General features: G+C 44.5%; 1 protein-coding gene across 2 annotated transcripts; it reads right to left on the bottom strand.

Annotated features, from left to right (window-relative positions):
* Positions 1 to 1,717: 1,717 nt before the first annotated feature.
* Positions 1,718 to 10,162, bottom strand: LOC109774763 (protein NETWORKED 1D). 2 transcript variants are annotated; one of them, XM_020333524.4, is made up of 6 exons: positions 9,842 to 10,162; positions 8,039 to 8,264; positions 6,658 to 7,005; positions 5,250 to 6,571; positions 3,288 to 5,057; positions 1,718 to 3,070 (listed from the first exon to the last, which is right to left on the bottom strand). In XM_020333524.4, exons 2-6 carry the CDS (start codon positions 8,145 to 8,147, stop codon positions 1,979 to 1,981), a joined length of 4,641 nt encoding a protein of 1,546 aa, XP_020189113.1. In that variant the 5' UTR covers positions 8,148 to 8,264; positions 9,842 to 10,162; the 3' UTR covers positions 1,718 to 1,978. The 2 variants fall into 2 exon arrangements, with proteins under 2 accessions (XP_020189113.1, XP_040244843.1); XM_040388909.3 differs by lacking the exon at positions 9,842 to 10,162 and adding an exon at positions 9,391 to 9,458.
* Between the last annotated feature and the right edge of the window lie 8,657 nt (positions 10,163 to 18,819).

The raw sequence follows: 18,819 nt of genomic DNA, 5'->3' as shown, positions 1-18,819 counted from the left end.
TAGCACAAACAAAAAGAAACCGTCAAAAATCTACCTCTGTTTCACGGGCACCTAGCCACAACAAACCTAGCAGCCATGCCCTTCAGTCGTGATACCCTTGTTCCGGTCGCATGTGTGGCCGAGCATCACTAATGTTGGTCCAACGTTGTTCGGCAACAGAATGGGCGAAGGTGACGAGAATTGGTAGCCACTAAGATGGTAGTGGAGCTCTCGTTCTAGATACCAGTTGTGCGTATTCACCAGCAACAAAATCTAGACGATTAGAGCAGGTGCGGATCGAGAGGTTGTCCTAACAGAGCCTATGACCATCAGAAGGCCCTAGTTGCAATGAGAAATGCCAACAACCCTTACAGTGCCTAGCACTGAGATTTTTAGGGTTGCAGACCTGGATGTCCAGGTGGGTTTAGGGCATTTCGGAAAGCTGGAATCCAAACACACATGAATAGGTAAAAAGACATGATTTGGATGTCATGGCATGACTGGTTTTTATGGAATTATGATCTGCTTTGTTTGGATGTTGTATGGGGAAAACATAGGGATTTTGGGATTAAGTATTTTCTAGAAGAAAGACGGGACAAAGAAGGAGAGTTGTTGCATCAGAACTCTCAAAGAATATTTATTCGTGTGGTTAGTCAATTAGGGCTCAGGTTGGGATTCCTCAATGCATAAAATTCTTGTTTATATAATTCCCCCATGTCTAAATACATAGCATATTAGTTTTATCCTAAGCAAAATTTTGTAAAGTTTGAATTTTTTTATATTAACATCAACATCCACAATACCAAATCAGTGCCATTAGATTCACTATGAAATATATGTCCCAAACTACCAAATCAGTGTCATTAGATTCACTATGAAATATATGTCCATCTAATATTTATTTGGTATTGTAGCTATTGATATTGGATGCAAGTGAAATGGCAAAACAAAGTCATGGCCAACATAATAAGCAAATAATCAAAGTTCTAATAAGGTCGATTCCCCTGGCCACACTACACAACACACATATTTCGCTTTCTCCAGGAGGCGAAACATCATTTTTTATAGAAACAGGTGCGGGACTCCTCACAAACCAGGGAGCTGTACTATGAGACCGAAGACACGCCAACAGATTCCGCACACACCTTTATGGGTTTCATACACAGAAGCATCAACAATTCAACGTGACAATAAAGGGCGAGGTACCCGTTGACATCAAAGACGTCAAGAGCCGCATCAACCGCATCAAGGAGAGACGTGTGATAGTTACATGGTTGACAATGTTGCGCCCAAGCCCAAACAGCGGTCGTTCTAAACAACCCTGAAGCCCAAACTTGTGAGTCCATTTTGTAGCTTTTCTAGATCATGGCAAACCCCTCAAAAAAAAAAGATCATGGCAAACTCCAAAGATCTTGGCCTGCGATTTCATTGCAAAATATTTTCAACTAGGGGGGTCACTACATATTCATTCATACTACTCCCTCCATCTCAAAACATGTGTGTCGCTGATTTAATACAAAGTTATACTAAATCAGCAACACTTATTTTCGGGCGGAGGAAGCATAACCGAAGAACATGAACTGGATCAACCAACGGGAATGAAAAACAGCATCAGAATTGTACATGAGCGAACAAAATTACGACGAAAGATTAACAGTTCATACGACCAAAGATTAACAGTTTACCTCTGTCAACGGGAATGAAAAACAGCATCATAATTGTACATGAGCGAACAAAATTACGACGAAAGATTTAACAGTTTATACGACAAAAGATTAACAGTTTACCGCTGTCCTGACGACTACCATTTACATCCTTACTTGAGGTAATGAAGAAACTAGGATAGACAGTTCACATAATTATTTACCTAGAGCAGCATAATAAAATGATGAAACAAGAGCAAAGTTTGCTGCATTTTCTGAAGATTAAAGCTAGGTAAGAAAAAAAAAACTTGGCGCCTTTCTAGCACTGGGCTGGATAAACAAACTGGGGACGTCAGTCAGTCGTCGATGGCCTTGGCCCTCATGCAGCAGGAGGGCCCGCGCTTCTGCCGGCGGGAGCCACCGTCGCCGCCGCCGCGCCGCTTCCCGTAGAGGTACTCCACCAGCTGCACCCTGGACCGGCGCTGCACCGTCTTGGCGGCGCGCCGGCTGGCGCGCTCCTCCTCGTGCTTGAGCAGGACCTGCTGGAACTTCTGCATCTCCATCTCCAGCCGGCCCACCTTCTCGGACATCTTCCTCACCCGCTCCAGGATCTTGCGCTGGCTCCGGCTCCGGAGGTCCACGCTCCCGCCGTCGAGCCCGTCCGCCGAGGTGAACTCCTCGGCCTTGGTCAGCAGCTTGCCATTGGTGTCGATGAGCTGCGTGATGGCCTCCTCGGACTCGATCATCTGCGCCCGCACGCTCTCCAGCTCGCTCTCCCCCGACGCCTCCACGCTCGCCCTCAGCTCCTGGAGGATGGATTGGAGGTCCCTGAGCCGCTGCGCGTCCGAGGACAGCCGCTCGATCACCTTCTTCTTCCACTCGCGGTGCGGCTCTGTGGTGGTGACCACGGGCCTTGGCAGGTCCTGCTTGTCGACCACCAGGTCCTTCACCAGCATCAGCTCGGAGGTGGACCGTCTGCCCTTGTCCTTCTCGGACGCCGCCTCGCTCTGCGGCGGCCGCAGATCGTCGTGCCTGCCGCTGCCGCTGCTTGTTCTCACCACGCTCCAGAGCGCGAGCATCTTGTCGTCGGGCTGGGCCGTGATCTTCTTCTTGAGGCGGTGCGAGCCGATGGCTCGACGGCTGGGGGTCTGGACGAGGTCAAGCTGTATGTCCTTGAGCATTCTCTCGTAGTTTGCGTCGCTCGCGTCGCTGTCCAGGGCGTCCTTGAGCTTGAGCATTTCGATCTGCTTCCTGGCGTCCTGGAGGTTGCTGCTGAAATCAAGCCTTTCTTGCTCAAGAACGACTCCGGTGTCCGTAACCACCTTCTGGAGTGCTTTGATGGTTCCATGCAACCTCTGCAGCTCCATGTCTTTCACCAGCTTCGGCGAGTTTTGGTCATCGCTTGGTCTCACAGCAATCTTTGAGAGCTGAGGTGACAAAAGAAATTCCTGGCAAAGGGGCAAGTGAAATGAGACCCATATGAGTGAAACAAAATCACATAAGGTAATCAATAAAAAATACATACTATTTATATTTACAACACAAATATGAAGAAAAAAACGTCTAGCAAAAAGAGTTGAATAAACTGGCATCATACTTCAACGTGAATACAAATGGGGAAGATACAAAAAGAACATGGTACGGATAAAATGCATGGTTGTATACCTCTTTCTTGAGTTTGTTCGAAGGTACGCAATCCTTGGCCAGTGACAGGGTTTGTTTCTCCAAGGCACTGACTTCAGTTTGCAATGCGCCTAGCACCGTGAAGTCACCATTCAGGTCAACCTTCAGCCTCCTGTTCTCAATCTCAACAGCATTTAGCTTGTCCTTCAGTGCATCCACGTAGGAGTTCCTTCGACTGATCTCCTCTTTCAACACCTCCTTCTGTACTATTTCACTGATCTCAGAACTCTCGCATGCTACGATGAGCTCAAGGACCTTCTCCTTGAAGAGAGCTGCGTTGGCAGTGGCAATTTGCATGTTCGCCAGCAATTTCGAGATCTCTGCGTCGCAAGACCGGACATCAATCACTGGCTGCTTGTTGTTCTTAAGCAGTTGCATTTCACTCTGCAGCTTGTGAAGCTCCTCCCTTAACATCTCGTTTGATTTTTCAAGACCAGCATTGTCGACTTCTTTGCGCTGTTCCACGTTCACCGCACTCTCCTGTAGGCTCTTCCTGCCAGATTTCAATAGCTTGGTATCTCTTCGCATGGTACGCCTTCTTGCAGAACCAATCTCTGGACTAGAGCCATCACAGATGCTTAAAGTTCTGCTGAGCTCCTTCTCAAGGTAGTTATTCTCGAGTTGCAGATCGCCAAGCTTCTTGTTCATCAGTCTGATCTCTTGATAAAGCTCGTTGCCTGCCGCATGGAGGCAACCGAAATCATCATGCAAAGCTTGCAGTTCTGATGTCCTCTCATCGTGAAGGCTTTTGAAAACAATACCAAGGATATCTGTCCTGATTGCTTCACCAATCAGATTACTGAAATCATCTTCAGACGACTTCTCTTTCTCCCTTGAGTCATAAAGTTTTCCTGCCTGCGAGGAGTTCTCTTCTATGAGCTTAATAATCTCAGCTTGCAATGACTGGCGTGATTCTTGCAGCTCTGAGAGTTGTCGAACCAAGAACTTTGACTCGGCTTTCATCTCATCCACTTTGCGGTTACGGGCCTCCACATCCTTACGCAAGTCGCAGCTGATCTTTAGAAGGTCATGCCTTTCACTCTGCAGTTGCAGCAGTTCCTCGCTCTTCGCTTGCCACTCTTGCCTCAGAACACTCCTTTCTGACCTCAGATCCGCCACCTCCCGTCCAAAGTGCTCCAGGAGGGTGACAACAAGCGACTTCTCAAGGATCTGGTTCTGCTTGACATCCTGGGCATCAGAAATGGTGTTCAGCAGGCACTTAATCTCATGCAAGATGAGCTGCACAACCACGTCAACCTTCATCAGATCCAAGGGTCCATATTTCTCATCAAACTGTAGTACTTCCATCACAGAACCAATCCCTTCAGTAAGCTGCTGGTTGTTCTGTGTCAAACATGCCAATTTCTCCTCAAGAACTTTGTGTGCCTCTTGTTGCTTCTGCAGTTGCCCTGAGACATCAGAATTTGCTTCTGCCAGGTCACCTAAGCACTTCTGCAAGATGAAAATCTCGATCTGAGCTTCAACAATCTTGTGCTCCTCATCTTGAAGCTGGTTCTCCTTATGCCGTCCATCTTCTAGAAGTAGGGCTATCTGCTTCTGTATAGCACTGAACTGAGCCTTATCTGAGTGGGTGAGTTCTTGGCTCTTCTCTCTCTCTAGCCTTAACAGTTCCTGTAGTTTGACCGCTTCATTACGAACCACGTTTTTCTCCTGCTGGAGATCCAAATGCCTTCCTTCTAACTCTGCATACTGCGTTTCCAAATCAAGTAGAGCACCATTGATGCTATCCACCTGAGACAACATCAAAGAATCCAGGCATCAAGTTACATGTTATTTTAGATGAAGTTACATCGCTTTTAGCATTACAATGAACTACTCCCTCCGTCCCATAATATAAGAGTGTTTTTTAGTGTAGTGTCAAAAACACTCTTATATTATGGGACGGAGGGAGTAACAAAGTAAAATAGATATCAGGCATTGTACCTCCTGCACAAGAGTTCTCTTGTCAGATCGAAGTAAAGAATTCTGATTGCGGAGTGCCTGTGCAGACTCTTCCAAGTCTTTAAGCTTCATCCTATGGTTTTCAAGCTCAGTATTGTTTTCAGATAATAAATTTTCCAAAAACACGTTCTTCTCTGATAGCTTCTCCATGGTATGAGAAATTCCCTCAATCCGCGCAATGAACATGGCTCGCTCAGACTGGTAGCCATTAATCTTGGAGCTAAGCTGTTTGCAAGATTCTTCCAGTGTGGCCTTATTCTGTCTCAATCCTGCAACCTCGGTGGTAGCAGCTGACAAAGATCTCTCCAAATGAGCATTTTTCTCCATTGTTCTCTCCAGCTGCATCAGATTCTCAACATACAACGCTTTCATGCCATCATGATTCTTGATAGTCTCCTTTAGCTCAACATTTCCATCCCTCATCTCTTGTGCAATTGCTTGGAGTGACTCCACATTGAAATTAACCACTTGTATTTGCTCCTTGATTGAGAAGTGCTTCCTCTCAACATCACCTCTGTCATTCTTTATGTGTGAAAGCTCATTTTGAAGTACCTTCTTTTCCTCCACATGCCGAGACACCTCCTCCTCGAGTTTCCGTTGTGCATTCTTCAAGGAAATTATCTCATCCTGCAGACGTATTATCACGGATGTCGAGGAGTGGTTTTGATCATCCAGTTTACGGTTCTCTTCTCGAATCATCTCCAATTCTTTCTGAAGCATAAGCTTGCTTGCTTCAACATCCTTAAACTTACTTGTTTCACCGTGCTTTTCAAGAGACAAAAGCCGCAGCTTCTCCTGTACTTGTGCCAATTGCTTCTCTAAAGACAGCCGTGCCATTTCTGCTTGCATGCTCTTGAGCTGCTCCTCTTGTATAGAGATGCTGAGCTTTTCCAGCTCAATCTGTTTCTCATTAAGCTCTTCATGCTTCTCTTTTGAAGCATACTTCAGCTTATCTAGCTCCACATGCAAATCCTGATTAGCCCTCTCAAGCATAAGGCACTGTTCCTCTGCAGTGCTTAAATTCTGCAGGCCATTTTGCATCTCCTCTTTTAGCCTCTTGAATTCCTCCTGGGTATGTGATATTTCAGACTTGAGGTTCTGCAACCTGTCACTGGATTGCTGGCATTGTGAAACCGCGGCTTCTTTCTCGGATCCTTGTTGTGCAAGGGCCTCCTTGAGGGATCGAACTTCAGATTCAGCACTTTCACTCTTTTCTAACACAGATGAAATCTTCTTCTTAAGGTCTTGATTTTCCTGTGACAAGCTTGAAATTTCTTTCTGTAACTTCTCATGGTCCTGATCATCTGCAATTTTAAATACATGTGTATTAGTTTTATCTCACTCATGTTTGCATATTGCATCTACAAAAGAAGTGAGTTTGTACAGATACCTTTACTACGTTTTTTCGAGTCGCCAGTGTTGATGAAAGAGCGGAAAAAGGGTGTCATGTCACGGCTGTCAGAGTCAGTTTCAGAGGATGCAGTTTCAGATGGCAGGTCATCATCCAAATCTAACTGGTATTCATCCGGAAATGCTTCTGCCATTTTCCGATGAGCCGATCGGAGTTCCCCAGCTGCATGGTCATGTCTTTCAGCTAAAGCTCGGTAAGCACGGTATAACTCCTCAAGCAGGGACATCAGCTCTGGGCGCCTTTTGTAGTACATTTCTGCTCTTTTTGCAAACGAGTCGGCGTCCTCATCAATGATCTTGATCATAACTTTGATTTTGCTATCCGTATCTGTGTAATCATGCATTAATGGAGATTGGTTCAGTATACAATCCACGTAAATGTTGCAAAAGGAAAAATAGTTATCTACTGATACACGTTGACACGGCAAACACTTAATCTAATAGTTTCGGAAAGTAACACACAAAAAATGAAATTGATATAATTTTCCATCTATTCTCCACAAACAAAACAGTAAACTAACAATGTTTATTCTTACATTAAGTATTTTACTACTGTATTTTCATCTGAACTTTAGCAAGTTTTAACTATTGTACTTGTATTATATTTTACTACTGTATTTTCATATGAAGTTTAGCAAGTTTTAATTATCATACTTGTATATCAAATTGTTAGTTCAGGTGTGGCATTGATGCGGTGCCCACATTATATTATAGAACAGTGTCACATGTGGTACGAGCATCAAATATCCATTGTTGAAAAAAAAGATTAATGAATGTCGCCCTACTGAACCTGAACTTAATATTCACCATAGGAGCTATACTAGTCCAGATTGTTGACAGGTCAATTCAACTTATATTGATTCCTCACAAGAATTTACCATGTACCTCCTAAACAACCTAATCCAGCACAGGGACATGTGACTCCCAACAAAGATTGCCCATTTAAGTAGCGTTTTCTTGTACAGGGGCATTGAACTTGCCCATGTGCCTTTCCTCAATAACTTTGATGACTTTCAACGAGACATGAGGAGATGGGCCATTTTTGTACAACATTATAACAGGCAGAGCGTTCAACTGAATTTGTCCTTTATAATTAAAAGCAGTCCACCCTTACCCTTGAACTTGAACATGCACAACACACTGCTAAGATAATGACGTGGTAAGGCAAGAAAATGCTTGGGGTTCAACATAGCCTATACCAACCAACGCAAGAGACAGCAAGGATAACAACTGTTTCCAAACTGAATTGACAGAGGACCAGCAATAATTCAAGTTCAAGTATATTTCATATGGTTGGTGTTTTCCAAACAATGAATATGAAGATCTCAACAGATATGACCACAGTGACCCAACATGTTTACCTGAGAGGTTTTCTTGGAGCCATTTTGAGTTCTTGGGACTGATATGGCTGTCCCACCACCACGAGTACTTGCGCATCGGATTGTTCGCCGCCATCTTCGTCCTCGACATCAGAGCCGGCCAAGAGAGCGCAACAGAACAGTGCTCCTTGGATCCTTAAGGGAACCTGTTGCGAAATTCAAATCGACCAGAAATCGGCCTACATAAGATCTATTCCCGGCCAACAACCTGCGGCACAACAGAAACACTGAATGTTAGTTAGTGCCTTATATGCAGAAGATTTCTTATGAACGAAACCAAAACTAGACAAACACAAAAAAAGATGGATCTGAACTGATCACCCTAGGAAACCAAGAGACTCTCTGGAGACAGAAATTGCAGTAGGGGGTGGCTGTATTCTGCTATATATAGACATCTTCGAAACAAACCGGCCAGCAGTAGCGCACAACGGTCAAAAACTATGACTGGGTAAACGGTAAGGCAGTAAATTGTTTCCAAAAAATTAGCATCTTTCTGAAACGGCCCAGCTGTTTGTTAGGAGTATCTTTACGTATGACCGCACTAAGAGGGAAACGCCATTAAGGCCATTAATGACTTTTGGTTTGAGATGAAGCCATGACAAAACAGAGGGCATCAGCCACAGCTGGATCACCCACATCTGCAGAGATTTCTCCAACAAGCTCAGAAACGTGCCAAGATGGCAGCCACGAGTCCCCAAGTTCAGTGGGGGGATAGACACGAAATTTTCATGGATTCTAGCAGCTTGTTGATGATCCAAGCAATGCCCGGAGAAAAAGTTGAAGCCAAGAAAAGGGGGCATGGATTTACCAGAACACTGCTACTACAAGACAAGATTGGAAGAAGTGGAGCAAGATTGGGAAACGAACACTTGGGGAAGAAGAAGATGCAGAGGCCTGGCCTCATCAAGAAACAAGAATGGCTAAAATCCCACTTCACACACCAAAATCACAAGAAGAAAAAATCCTTCAAAATGGGGCCTAATCCCACCAACGCAAATGAATGCACGAATGGTGGATGGAAGGAGAAGGAGGGCAGTGACAAGAGAAGCCAACCAACGACAGAAACAGAGAAAGATAGATATCACCAACTAACCTAGGCCTCAAATCAGCAGCAGAAAGGAGAGACGCAGCAAGAAACCCACCCGCACCCACCCGGCCGGCCGCAAAGAGGGGGAAACTGACCGTCCACGGCAGTGATAGGCATCACAAGCGAGCGGCATAAAAAGGGGACGAACGAACCCGGAATCAGCAGCGCCATCAAGGGCAAATCCAAGGAAAGAAGAAGAAGAAAATCTCGAGATATTTGCAAGATGTGGGTCCTCGAAACAAATTACCAATAAAGGGGAGAAATCGCCGCATTTCCTAAAGAGGCAGAGAGCGAGATCCCCGCGTCACATCCATCCTGTAGAAGAAGAAGAAGAAGGAGAAGGAGAATAAGCCCACCACCACCACGCCGAGAGAAAAAGGCAGCCTGAAGCAACCCAGCCCCCTCACTGGAACTAAAACCACAGCCTTTTTGGCAGGAAAAGATGGGCAGTTCGCGTTCTGGGAATGGGATTATCTGGGAAGATATCGTCGTCAGGGCACGGCACGGCACGCACGAGGAACAGCACAAGCAAACGGCCCCGGCCAAGAAACAGGGCGGGCAGCGCAGCCCGCGGCCAAAAATAGCCAAAAGCACCCGCGAACGAAATCCACGAGAAAAGAAGTGGGGGAATCTATGTTCCTCCGGCACAATCTCCACATTGCCGCCTAAGATTACGCGGCGCCCAAATCGAGACGTACCTTGAGTAGCACAAGATCTTGAACCCCTCAGCGCCGCCGCCGCAGCTGCGAACCGTTCAGGATTGCGGAGATCCAGCCGCTCCCCATCCCACCGCTACTCCACCCTACCCTAGGACATCATCATCCTACACATGAACCCCGTACACGAACGCCCGAGGAGAAGGATGGAGGAGAGAGGGAGTGAGAAGAGAAGAGAGTGTGTGCTTCCTGGACGGACAGGAGTGAATGCAATCATGGAGGAGCAGAGGGAAGCAGCAGTGGAGTACTAGTGTGGGGGGTGGGGGAGGAGGAGGAAAGGGTCTGGGCGGCGTGATGGGTATATTAATTGTTTATTAGTAATTTGATAAATAAATAGTGTTAAAGGTAAGGACAAAGATTAAGGCGGATTAGCGGTACGATCTTGGGGAGGGAGGGACAGTATATTTTGCTACTCCAGAACAGGGTGTCAGGAGGAACAGTGCCTACGTGTGGTGCAGTGCTCCCTCTGCCACACTTGTTTACCCACTTTGTTTAGTAGTACTACACTTTTTTACTATACTTTTTTTTACTGATTTTCTAGTGGAAAAGTCAAGGGCAGAGGTTGGCACTGGCGCATCAGTCAAAGAAGATCGGCAGGTGTGAAGTTTTACTTTGTTACCGTTGTGGTTAATCGGCGAGAATGCTGCCGGCAATCCGTTGCGGTCGTTGTTGGCTGTCCGTTTATTTTTCACTCGGAATGTGGAACTTCAGACGATGAAACGGCAGTCCATTTTTTCTTCCACTGCTCCCGCCGTTTCAAAATACTTCCTCCGTCCCAACATAAGTGAAGCTTTAGTACAAAGTTAAGTCATTTATTTTGGGACGAAAGACAAAGTTAGTATAAAATTGAGTCACTTAATTTAGGACGGAAGAATAGTAGTTTAAATACAAAACCTTAAAAAATAGCTTAAATTAAAATTAAAATCACGACACTTATTTTGAGATGAACGAAGTAATAACTAATGGCAGTCTCCTCACAGGGAGAGGAGAGCGGTAGGTGGGGTAAATGCAGCTTGATGATTGATCGTACGCGTTTCATTTATTCATGCCTGGTACTATCATGTTCTGATTTTCTCGGCTGCTCATTAAGTTTCCTTAGAACACCATCATTTCCTGACGAGGATGTGTAATGTGATGATGAGCCTTCTTTGGTCCAGGGAACAGCTTAATGCATAGATCATTTATTTATGTGGGGATTTGATTCAATATTTCAAGCTTGCAGATATGTTTAGCGAATAAGACCATTACTCCCGTTATGTCGGAAAAGAAGAGGAAAACATCGATCAATTATTTCGTTAACCACATGAGGAGTACATCTCTACGATAATAAAGTGTAAGGGTAACATAGAGTAATGCAACCAAAAGCAGATGAAGCCTACACTTATGATAACAAGAGGAGCGGAAATGCAAATGTTAGAGTTAGGCTCGATCGAGCAGTTGCAAACCCAACTTGGAGAAATATGTTTGACAATGTCTTTGTTAGGCACCTCACCTCGCCTTGCTCTGATCATGTACCAGTCCACGTCTCATGTGAGGTTTTGGAGGATCGACAAGTTAAGCCAAGGATTCGACAATATGAAGTTATGTGGGAACGTGAGCCCGCCCTCCAGGAAGTAATTGCAGCTGCATGGAGAGAAGCAGGGGAGAAGCATTCTCTTGGAGACGTTCATGCTGCCCTTAGAGGAACAATGCGCAAATTGTATAGTTGAAGCAAAGAAAAATTTGGCAATGTAGTGCAGAAAATTGAAAAATCTCGCACACAATTAGAAGAGCTTATGTTAATAAATGCGGATAGGTGCCAGATCCGCCGAGTGACGGATAGGATGAATGAGCTGTTGTACCGGGAGGAACTCATGTGGATGCAACGATCTCGCATTACGTGGCTAAAAGATGGGGATCATGATACAAAAATTTTCCAATCAAAATCTGTTTGGCGTGCAAGAAAAAACAAAATAAAGAAACTAGAAGATACAGATGGTAATCTGTTCACTAAGAATGATGAGATGGGGTGTGTGGCTACAGAGTACTTCAAAGGGATTTTTTCTATGGACCCATCTTTGGATCCAGCGCCCATTATTGATCTCTTTGGTCCTGTTATAGATGATGTTACAAATGCTTCCCTATGTGCTGATTTTTCTGAGAAGGAGATCTCAGACGCATTGTTTCAAATTGGTTCTTTGAAGGCCCCTGGCCCTGATGGCTTCCCGGCACGCTTTTTTCAGCGCAACTGGGGCACTCTGAAGGAGAGTATTGTTGCTGCGGTCAAGGAATTCTTCCGGTCCGGAGTCATGCCAGCGGAGGTAAATAATACTACTATTGTGTTGATTCCGAAAATTCACACCCGGTTAAGATAACTGATTTTAGGCCTATCAGTTTATGTAACGTCATATATAAAGTGGTCTCTAAGTGCTTGGTTAACCGGTTGAGGCCGGTGCTCGATGACATTATCTCACCAACACAAAGTGCTTTCATCCCTGGACGTATGATCGCCGATAATTCTTTAATTGCGTTTGAGTGTATTCATCATATCAAGCAAGAGAAGGATCCCACCAAAAGTTTTTGTGCCTACAAGCTGGACCTCTCTAAGGCTTATGATAGGGTTGACTAGGACTACCTTAAGCAAATGATGCAAAATATTGGCTTCGCTCACCGTTGGGTTGATTGGATCATGTCATGTGTAACCTCGGTGAGGTATTCCGTAAAATTTAATGGAGTCGTCTCGGATTCGTTTGCATCGTTGCGTGGGCTTCGGCAAGGTGATCCATTATCCCCATACTTATTCCTTTTTGTGGCTGATGGTCTCTCTGCTCTTTTCAATAAGGGTATAACCTCTGGTGACTTATCTCCTTTGAGAATTACAAGGAGAGCCCCTGGGATATCTCATCTTCTGTTTGCGGACAACACACTACTGTTCTTTAAAGCAAATGTGCAGCAGGCAAGTTATGTTAAACAAATCCTACAGGTGTATGGGCAGGCCACGGGACAACTTTTGAACCCCTCAAAATCATCTATTTTGTTTGGTAGTTCCTGCCCGGAATCCATTATGGACATGATCAAAGCTGAGCTAGGAGTCACTACTTCGGGATTCGAAGAGAAGTATTTGGGCTTGCCCACTCCTGATGGCCGAATGACAAAAGGCAAGTTTCAAAATTTGCAAGTAAAGTTAACAAAACGCTTGTTTGCTTTTGATGGCCACCCTACTCAAGCTGGCAAGGAGGTTCATATCAAGTCCGTTGCACAATCAATTCCAACCTTTATTATGAGTGTGTTTAAAGTGCCTTTAGGTGTTTGTGATGACCTGAATCACATGGTGCGGAATTACTATTGGGGAGCTGAAAAAGGCAAGAGGAAAACCCACTGGTATGCTTGGCACAAGATGACTCGGCCAAAATCCCGAGGTGGCCTCTGTTTTAGGGACTTCCGGATCTTTAACCAAGCCCTATTGGCTAGACAGGCTTGGCGGCTTCTTGTTTTTCCGGACAGTCCGTGTGCAAGATTGCTTAAAGCCAAATACTACCCTAGTGGGAGGCTTGAGGATACCGTTTTCACAGGAAATCCCTCCACAACTTGGCAAGCTGTGTGCCATGGTCTTGAACTCTTGAAGAAGGGTATGGTTTGGCGTATAGCTAATGGACAGAAAGTACGCATTTGGCGTGATCGCTGGCTAATCCGGGGTACTACAGGCGAAATGCTTTCTAGGAGAGGGAGATGTCGTTTCAAATGGGTGTCCGATCTGCTCAATCATAATGGTAACTGGGATATTGACCGACTAAATCAATTCTTCTTGCCTGTGGATGTTCATGCCATACGAATGATCAAGACGTCGCCTCGACTTGGCGAAGATTTTTTAGCCTGGGCGCCGGAGAAGAATGGCCACTTTTCAGTACGAAGTGCCTACTGGCTAGCAACGGATGAAGTGAACTGTGCCTCAATTCCTTCCACCAGCAGCGCTCCTGATGGACGCCGGGACATTTGGAGATCGATATGGTCTTGCCGAGCGCCACCAAACGTCCTTTCTTTTGCATGGCGTGCTGCTACTGATTCTTTGGCTACGTGGCTAAATAAAAAGTGTAGAACTCTAGGGTTACATGCAGTTTGCCCGGTCTGTGGGAGAGAGGAGGAAGATCTGTTCCATGTTCTTTGTGCATGTCATAACGCTCAGCGTCTTTGGAGGGCGATGGCCAAAGTCTGGGAATTACCGACTCTAACAAATATTAAGCGGCATGATGACTGGCTCCTACAGTTGATAATTGAAGCAAATGAACAGACACGAGTCCGTGTGTTGATGCTGCTTTGGAGAGTCTGGTACGTCAGAAATGAGGTCGTACATGCTAAACCAACTCCACCTATTGATGTTTCGGTCAGGTTCCTGTCAAGTTACCTCGACACACTCTCCAGCATAAGAGTGAATCCCAATGCAGTTTTGTTTATAGGCAAAATGGCTGTCAACCATTGCTTCCCATTATTATAGGACGTGTGTGTTGACAGAATGGCTGAGAGCATAGGTTGGCTACCTCCAAGTCATGGGCGAGTGAAGCTTAATACAGACGGCTCGGTTCTAAATGGTGTGGCCGGGACAGGCATGGTTCTTCGTGATCATCTAGGCAACATAATATTCTGTGCGTGCAGGCATGTTCAGCTTTGTGAGGATGCACTGGAGTCTAAAATTCTGGTTGTTCGGGAAGGGATCAACCTTGCACTGCAATGGAGCACCTTACCTATCGATATTGAATCTGACTGCCTAGAAGCTGTGACTATGTTGAAGAGCGCTGAGGGTAACATGTCAAAGTTTTCTTTCATGATCAGAGAGATTAAGCAAAGTATGGGGGAACGGGACTCTTCCATTACTCATATTCATCGCAATGGCAATTGTGCTAGTCATGTTTTAGCAAATTTTGTTAGAACTCAGGGCCGAACCATGGTCTGGCTTGGTTCGAGTCCCGAGGATGTCCTAGATATTGTATTGCGAGATTGTAATCACTTGAACATTTGAGTAATGGAAGAGTTATTGTCGCAAAAAAAGCAGATGAAGCCTTCCTGCGGAAAAAAGGTAGATGAAGTCTTCCCGCAAAAAAAGGTAGATGAAGCCCCTCTATGTCACACAGAGACGGTAAAAACAAATTATAGAATGGATTATCGCTTGGTGCTATATTTATCAGTTAATGTTTGCATGCTCCTGAATTTTATGTGACGATCAAAGGTAAATAACAAACAAGTATTGTTAGGATATGGCATCTAATGCAATAGATGGAGATCAAAATGGCTTTGTCTTAATTATTAGGGAATATCACGAGATTATAGTTAGATGCACACACAACATGATGTTGTCAAAGTTGTCAACCTCTTTTTAGAGGTGTCGCATACAGCGATAGGCGATGTGAAAGGAAGATAAATGGCAAAAACAATGAATGTTTTCTACCGGCTAGGAGATTATCTCTTAGAGCTTAACATTAAAGGGTGACGATGGATAGTTTGGACGAGTACGACTCATACAAATGACAACGGGGTGGTTTGGACGGGTAGAATTCCTCTCCAAATCCATGTGTCTATCCATTCCCCACACGTGATATTATCAACGGGACATGGATTCTGCAAATATTCATACATACATGTTGGATATTCAAGTACCCATGGATATACTCATTGAGCAATAAAAGAAGCATCCATAACAATGTGTAGTTGTGTACACAACATGTACAATGCAACAACAACAACAACAACAACAACGACGACAATAACAACAACAGTAAAAGTCATATATGAAAATAAAATATTTAACCTTGCACAACATAAGAACAATACATATACTTAACTATCTCACTTGCTTGCACAAACGTCACAACATAAATATAGTCAATACTCATTTCTGATACAAAACTGCAGCAATGAGTCACCACCAAATAAATGGTCTCACATAGCCAAAAGTTACACACCACGATCAAATCTTAGTCATGTTACAACAAGTGACACATAAAAGTAAGATAGCAAAATATGGCTGAAAAAGAGGCGCCTGGGGACAACTATTGGGCTCGTCACTCATGGTAGTTTGGTCAAGACCGAAGTAGCATAGTACCAACATGTGCATGCCTAGATGGGGATTGTCGGGGTTGCGCTTGCTGGCATTGCGTGCGTGGCCAGCTAGTGGTTGTGTGTGCAGTTGTGCACAAGGGAGTCCACGACATCCTGGACACATCCACATATGGATGAGTCCGGACTCCAGAGAAGGTTAGTTGGCTAGGGTTAGCCACACATAAGCACATATTCAGGTTCACCTTTGGGTCTTTGGGGCCGTTGGGCTTTGTGAAGGAAATATGCCCTAGAGGCAATAATAAAGTTGTTATTTTATATTTCCTTATATCATGATAAAATTTTATTATTCATGCTAGAATTGTATTAACCGGAAACTTGATACATGTGTGGATACATAGACAAAACACCGTGTCCCTAGTAAGCCTCTACTAGACTGGCTCATTAATCAAAGATGGTTAAGTTTCCTAACCATAGACATGTGTTGTCATTTGATGAACATGATCACATCATTAGGAGAATGATGTGATGGACAAGACCCATCCGTTAGCTTAGCATAATGATCGTTCAGTTTATTGCTATTGCTTTCTTCATGTCAAATACATATTCCTTCGACTATGAGATTATGCAACTCCCGGATACCGGAGGAATTCCTTGTGTGCTATCAAACGTCACAACGTAACTGGGTGATCATAAAGATGCTCTACAGGTATTTCCGAAGGTATTTGTTGGGTTGGCATAGATCCAGATTAGGATTTGTCACTCCGAGTATCGGAGAGGTATCTCTGGCCCCTCTCGGTAATGCACATCATAAGAAGCCTTACAAGCAAAGTGACTAATGAGTTAGTTACAGGATGATGTATTACGGAACTGTAGGATCGAAATTATGTCTAGAGGGGGGTGATTAGACTACTTGACCGAATAAAAATCTAGCATTTTCCCAATTTTAAGTCTTGGCAGATTTTAGCAACTTATCACAAGTCAAGCAATCAACCTACACATGCAATTCTAAGAGTATAGTAGGGGAATGTAAATCATTGCATATGAAGGTAAAGGGGAGGAGTTTGGAGGGAGCAAACGCAATGTAGACACAGAGATTTTTGGCGTGGTTCCGATAGGTGGTGCTATCGTACATCCACGTTGATGGAGACTTCAACCCACGAAGGGTAACGGCTGCGTGAATCCACGGAGGGCTCCACCCACGAAGGGTCCATGAAGAAGCAACCTTGTCTATCCCACCATGGCCATCACCCACGAAGGACTTGCCTCACTAGGGTAGATCTTCACGAAGTAGGCGATCTCCTTGCCCATACAAACTCCTTGGTTCAACTCCACAATCTTGACGGAGGCTCCCAAGTGACACCTAACCAATTTAGGAGACACCACTCTTCAAAAAGTAATAGATGGTGTGTTGATGATGAACTCCTTGCTCTTGTGCTTCAAATGATAGTCTCCCCGACACTCAACTCTCTCTCACAGATTTGGATTTGGTGGAAAGATGATTTGAGTGGAAAGCAACTTGGGGAAGGCTAGAGATCAATATTCTTGTGGTTTGATTGGAATATCTTGGTCTCAACACATGAGTAGGTGGTTCTCTCTCAAAAAATGAATGCTGGAAGTGTAGGCACGTTCTGATGGCTTTCTCCACAAATGAAGAATGGTTGGAGGGTATATATAGCCTCCACACAAAATCTAACTGTTACACACAATTTACCAAACTCTATGGGACCAAATATTCAAACTCGGTCAGACCAATTTAGTTCAAAATGTGAATGTTAGGATTTTCGGTGGGACGACACATCAACTCGGTGGGACCGATTTCATTAGGGTTAGGGCATAACGTAATCTCGGTGAGACCGATCACATGAACTCGGTGAGACCGATTTCTGTAATAGGCAAACAGAGAGTTGGTCAGGCAAACTCGGTGGGACTGATTCGCTCATTTCGGTGAGATCAAAATGTTATGAAAAGGAAACAGAGAGTTTGCATTACGAACTCGGTGGGACCGATCGCTCATCTCGGTTAGACCAAAATGTTATGAAGGGAAACAGAGAGTTTGCAATCCCATCTCGGTGAGACCGAGATCCCTATCGGTGAGACCGAACTGATTAGGGTTTCTGGCTATGGCTATGTCAAATGAACTCGGTGGCGCCGGATAGATCAAATCGGTGGGGCCGAGTTTGACTTTAAGTTTAGGACATATGTGGAAATGAGAAAGTGATTGAGAACTTTTGGAGCATATCACTAAGCATTTTGAGCAACCAAGCCATTAAGCAACACCTCGTCCCCTTTTAATAGTATTGGCTTTTCCTATGGACTCAATGTGATCTTGGATCACTAAAATGAAAATATAGAGTCTTGAGCTTGAGACAATATATGTCCTTAGCATCTTGAGGGGTCCACATCTCTAGTCCATGCCATGCCAATCATTGAACTTTCTGAAATGTTCATCTTGAAAGAGTGTTAGTTCAATGAGCTATGTTGTTAAGAATTACCAAAACCACCCAGGGATTAGTTGCACTTTCAGGAACGAGTAAAGAGACTTGCCAGTAACGATATTGAACTAGGTATGAAGATACTGGTGATCGAATCTCGGGCAAGTAACATACCGATGGACAAATGAATAACGTATGTTGTCATAACGGTTCGACCGATAAAGATCTTCATAGAATATGTAGGAGCCAATATGAGCATCCAGGTTCCGCTATTGGTTATTGACTGGAGAGGTGTCTCAGTCATGTCTACATAGTTCTCGAACCCGTAGGGTCCGCACGCTTAACGTTCGATGACGATTTTGTATTACATGAGTTATGTGATTTGGTGACCGAATGTTGTTCGGAGTCCCAAATGAGATCATGGACATGACGAGGAGTCTCAAAATGGTTGAGAGGTAAAGATTTATATATAGGACGATAGTATTCGGACACTGGAAG

The sequence above is a fragment of the Aegilops tauschii genome, chromosome 5 (genome assembly GCF_002575655.3).
Source record: "Aegilops tauschii subsp. strangulata cultivar AL8/78 chromosome 5, Aet v6.0, whole genome shotgun sequence".
Classification (NCBI taxonomy): Eukaryota; Viridiplantae; Streptophyta; class Magnoliopsida; order Poales; family Poaceae; genus Aegilops; species Aegilops tauschii.
Note: the sequence above shows the minus strand (reverse complement) of the source record. Positions and strands in the feature narration are given on the sequence as shown.

What these genes read in the sequence shown, in the direction of transcription:
- LOC109774763 (XM_020333524.4), bottom strand. Translation starts at nt 8,147, where the DNA reads ATGTCGAGGACGAAGATGGCGGCGAACAATCCGATGCGCAAGTACTCG. An exon ending in GCTCCAAGAAAACCTCTCAG is followed by an intron (nt 7,006 to 8,038) that starts GTAAACATGTTG and finishes ATGATTACACAG; the next exon opens with ATACGGATAGCAAAATCAAA. An exon ending in CGAACAAACTCAAGAAAGAG is followed by an intron (nt 3,071 to 3,287) that starts GTATACAACCAT and finishes CCCCTTTGCCAG; the next exon opens with GAATTTCTTTTGTCACCTCA.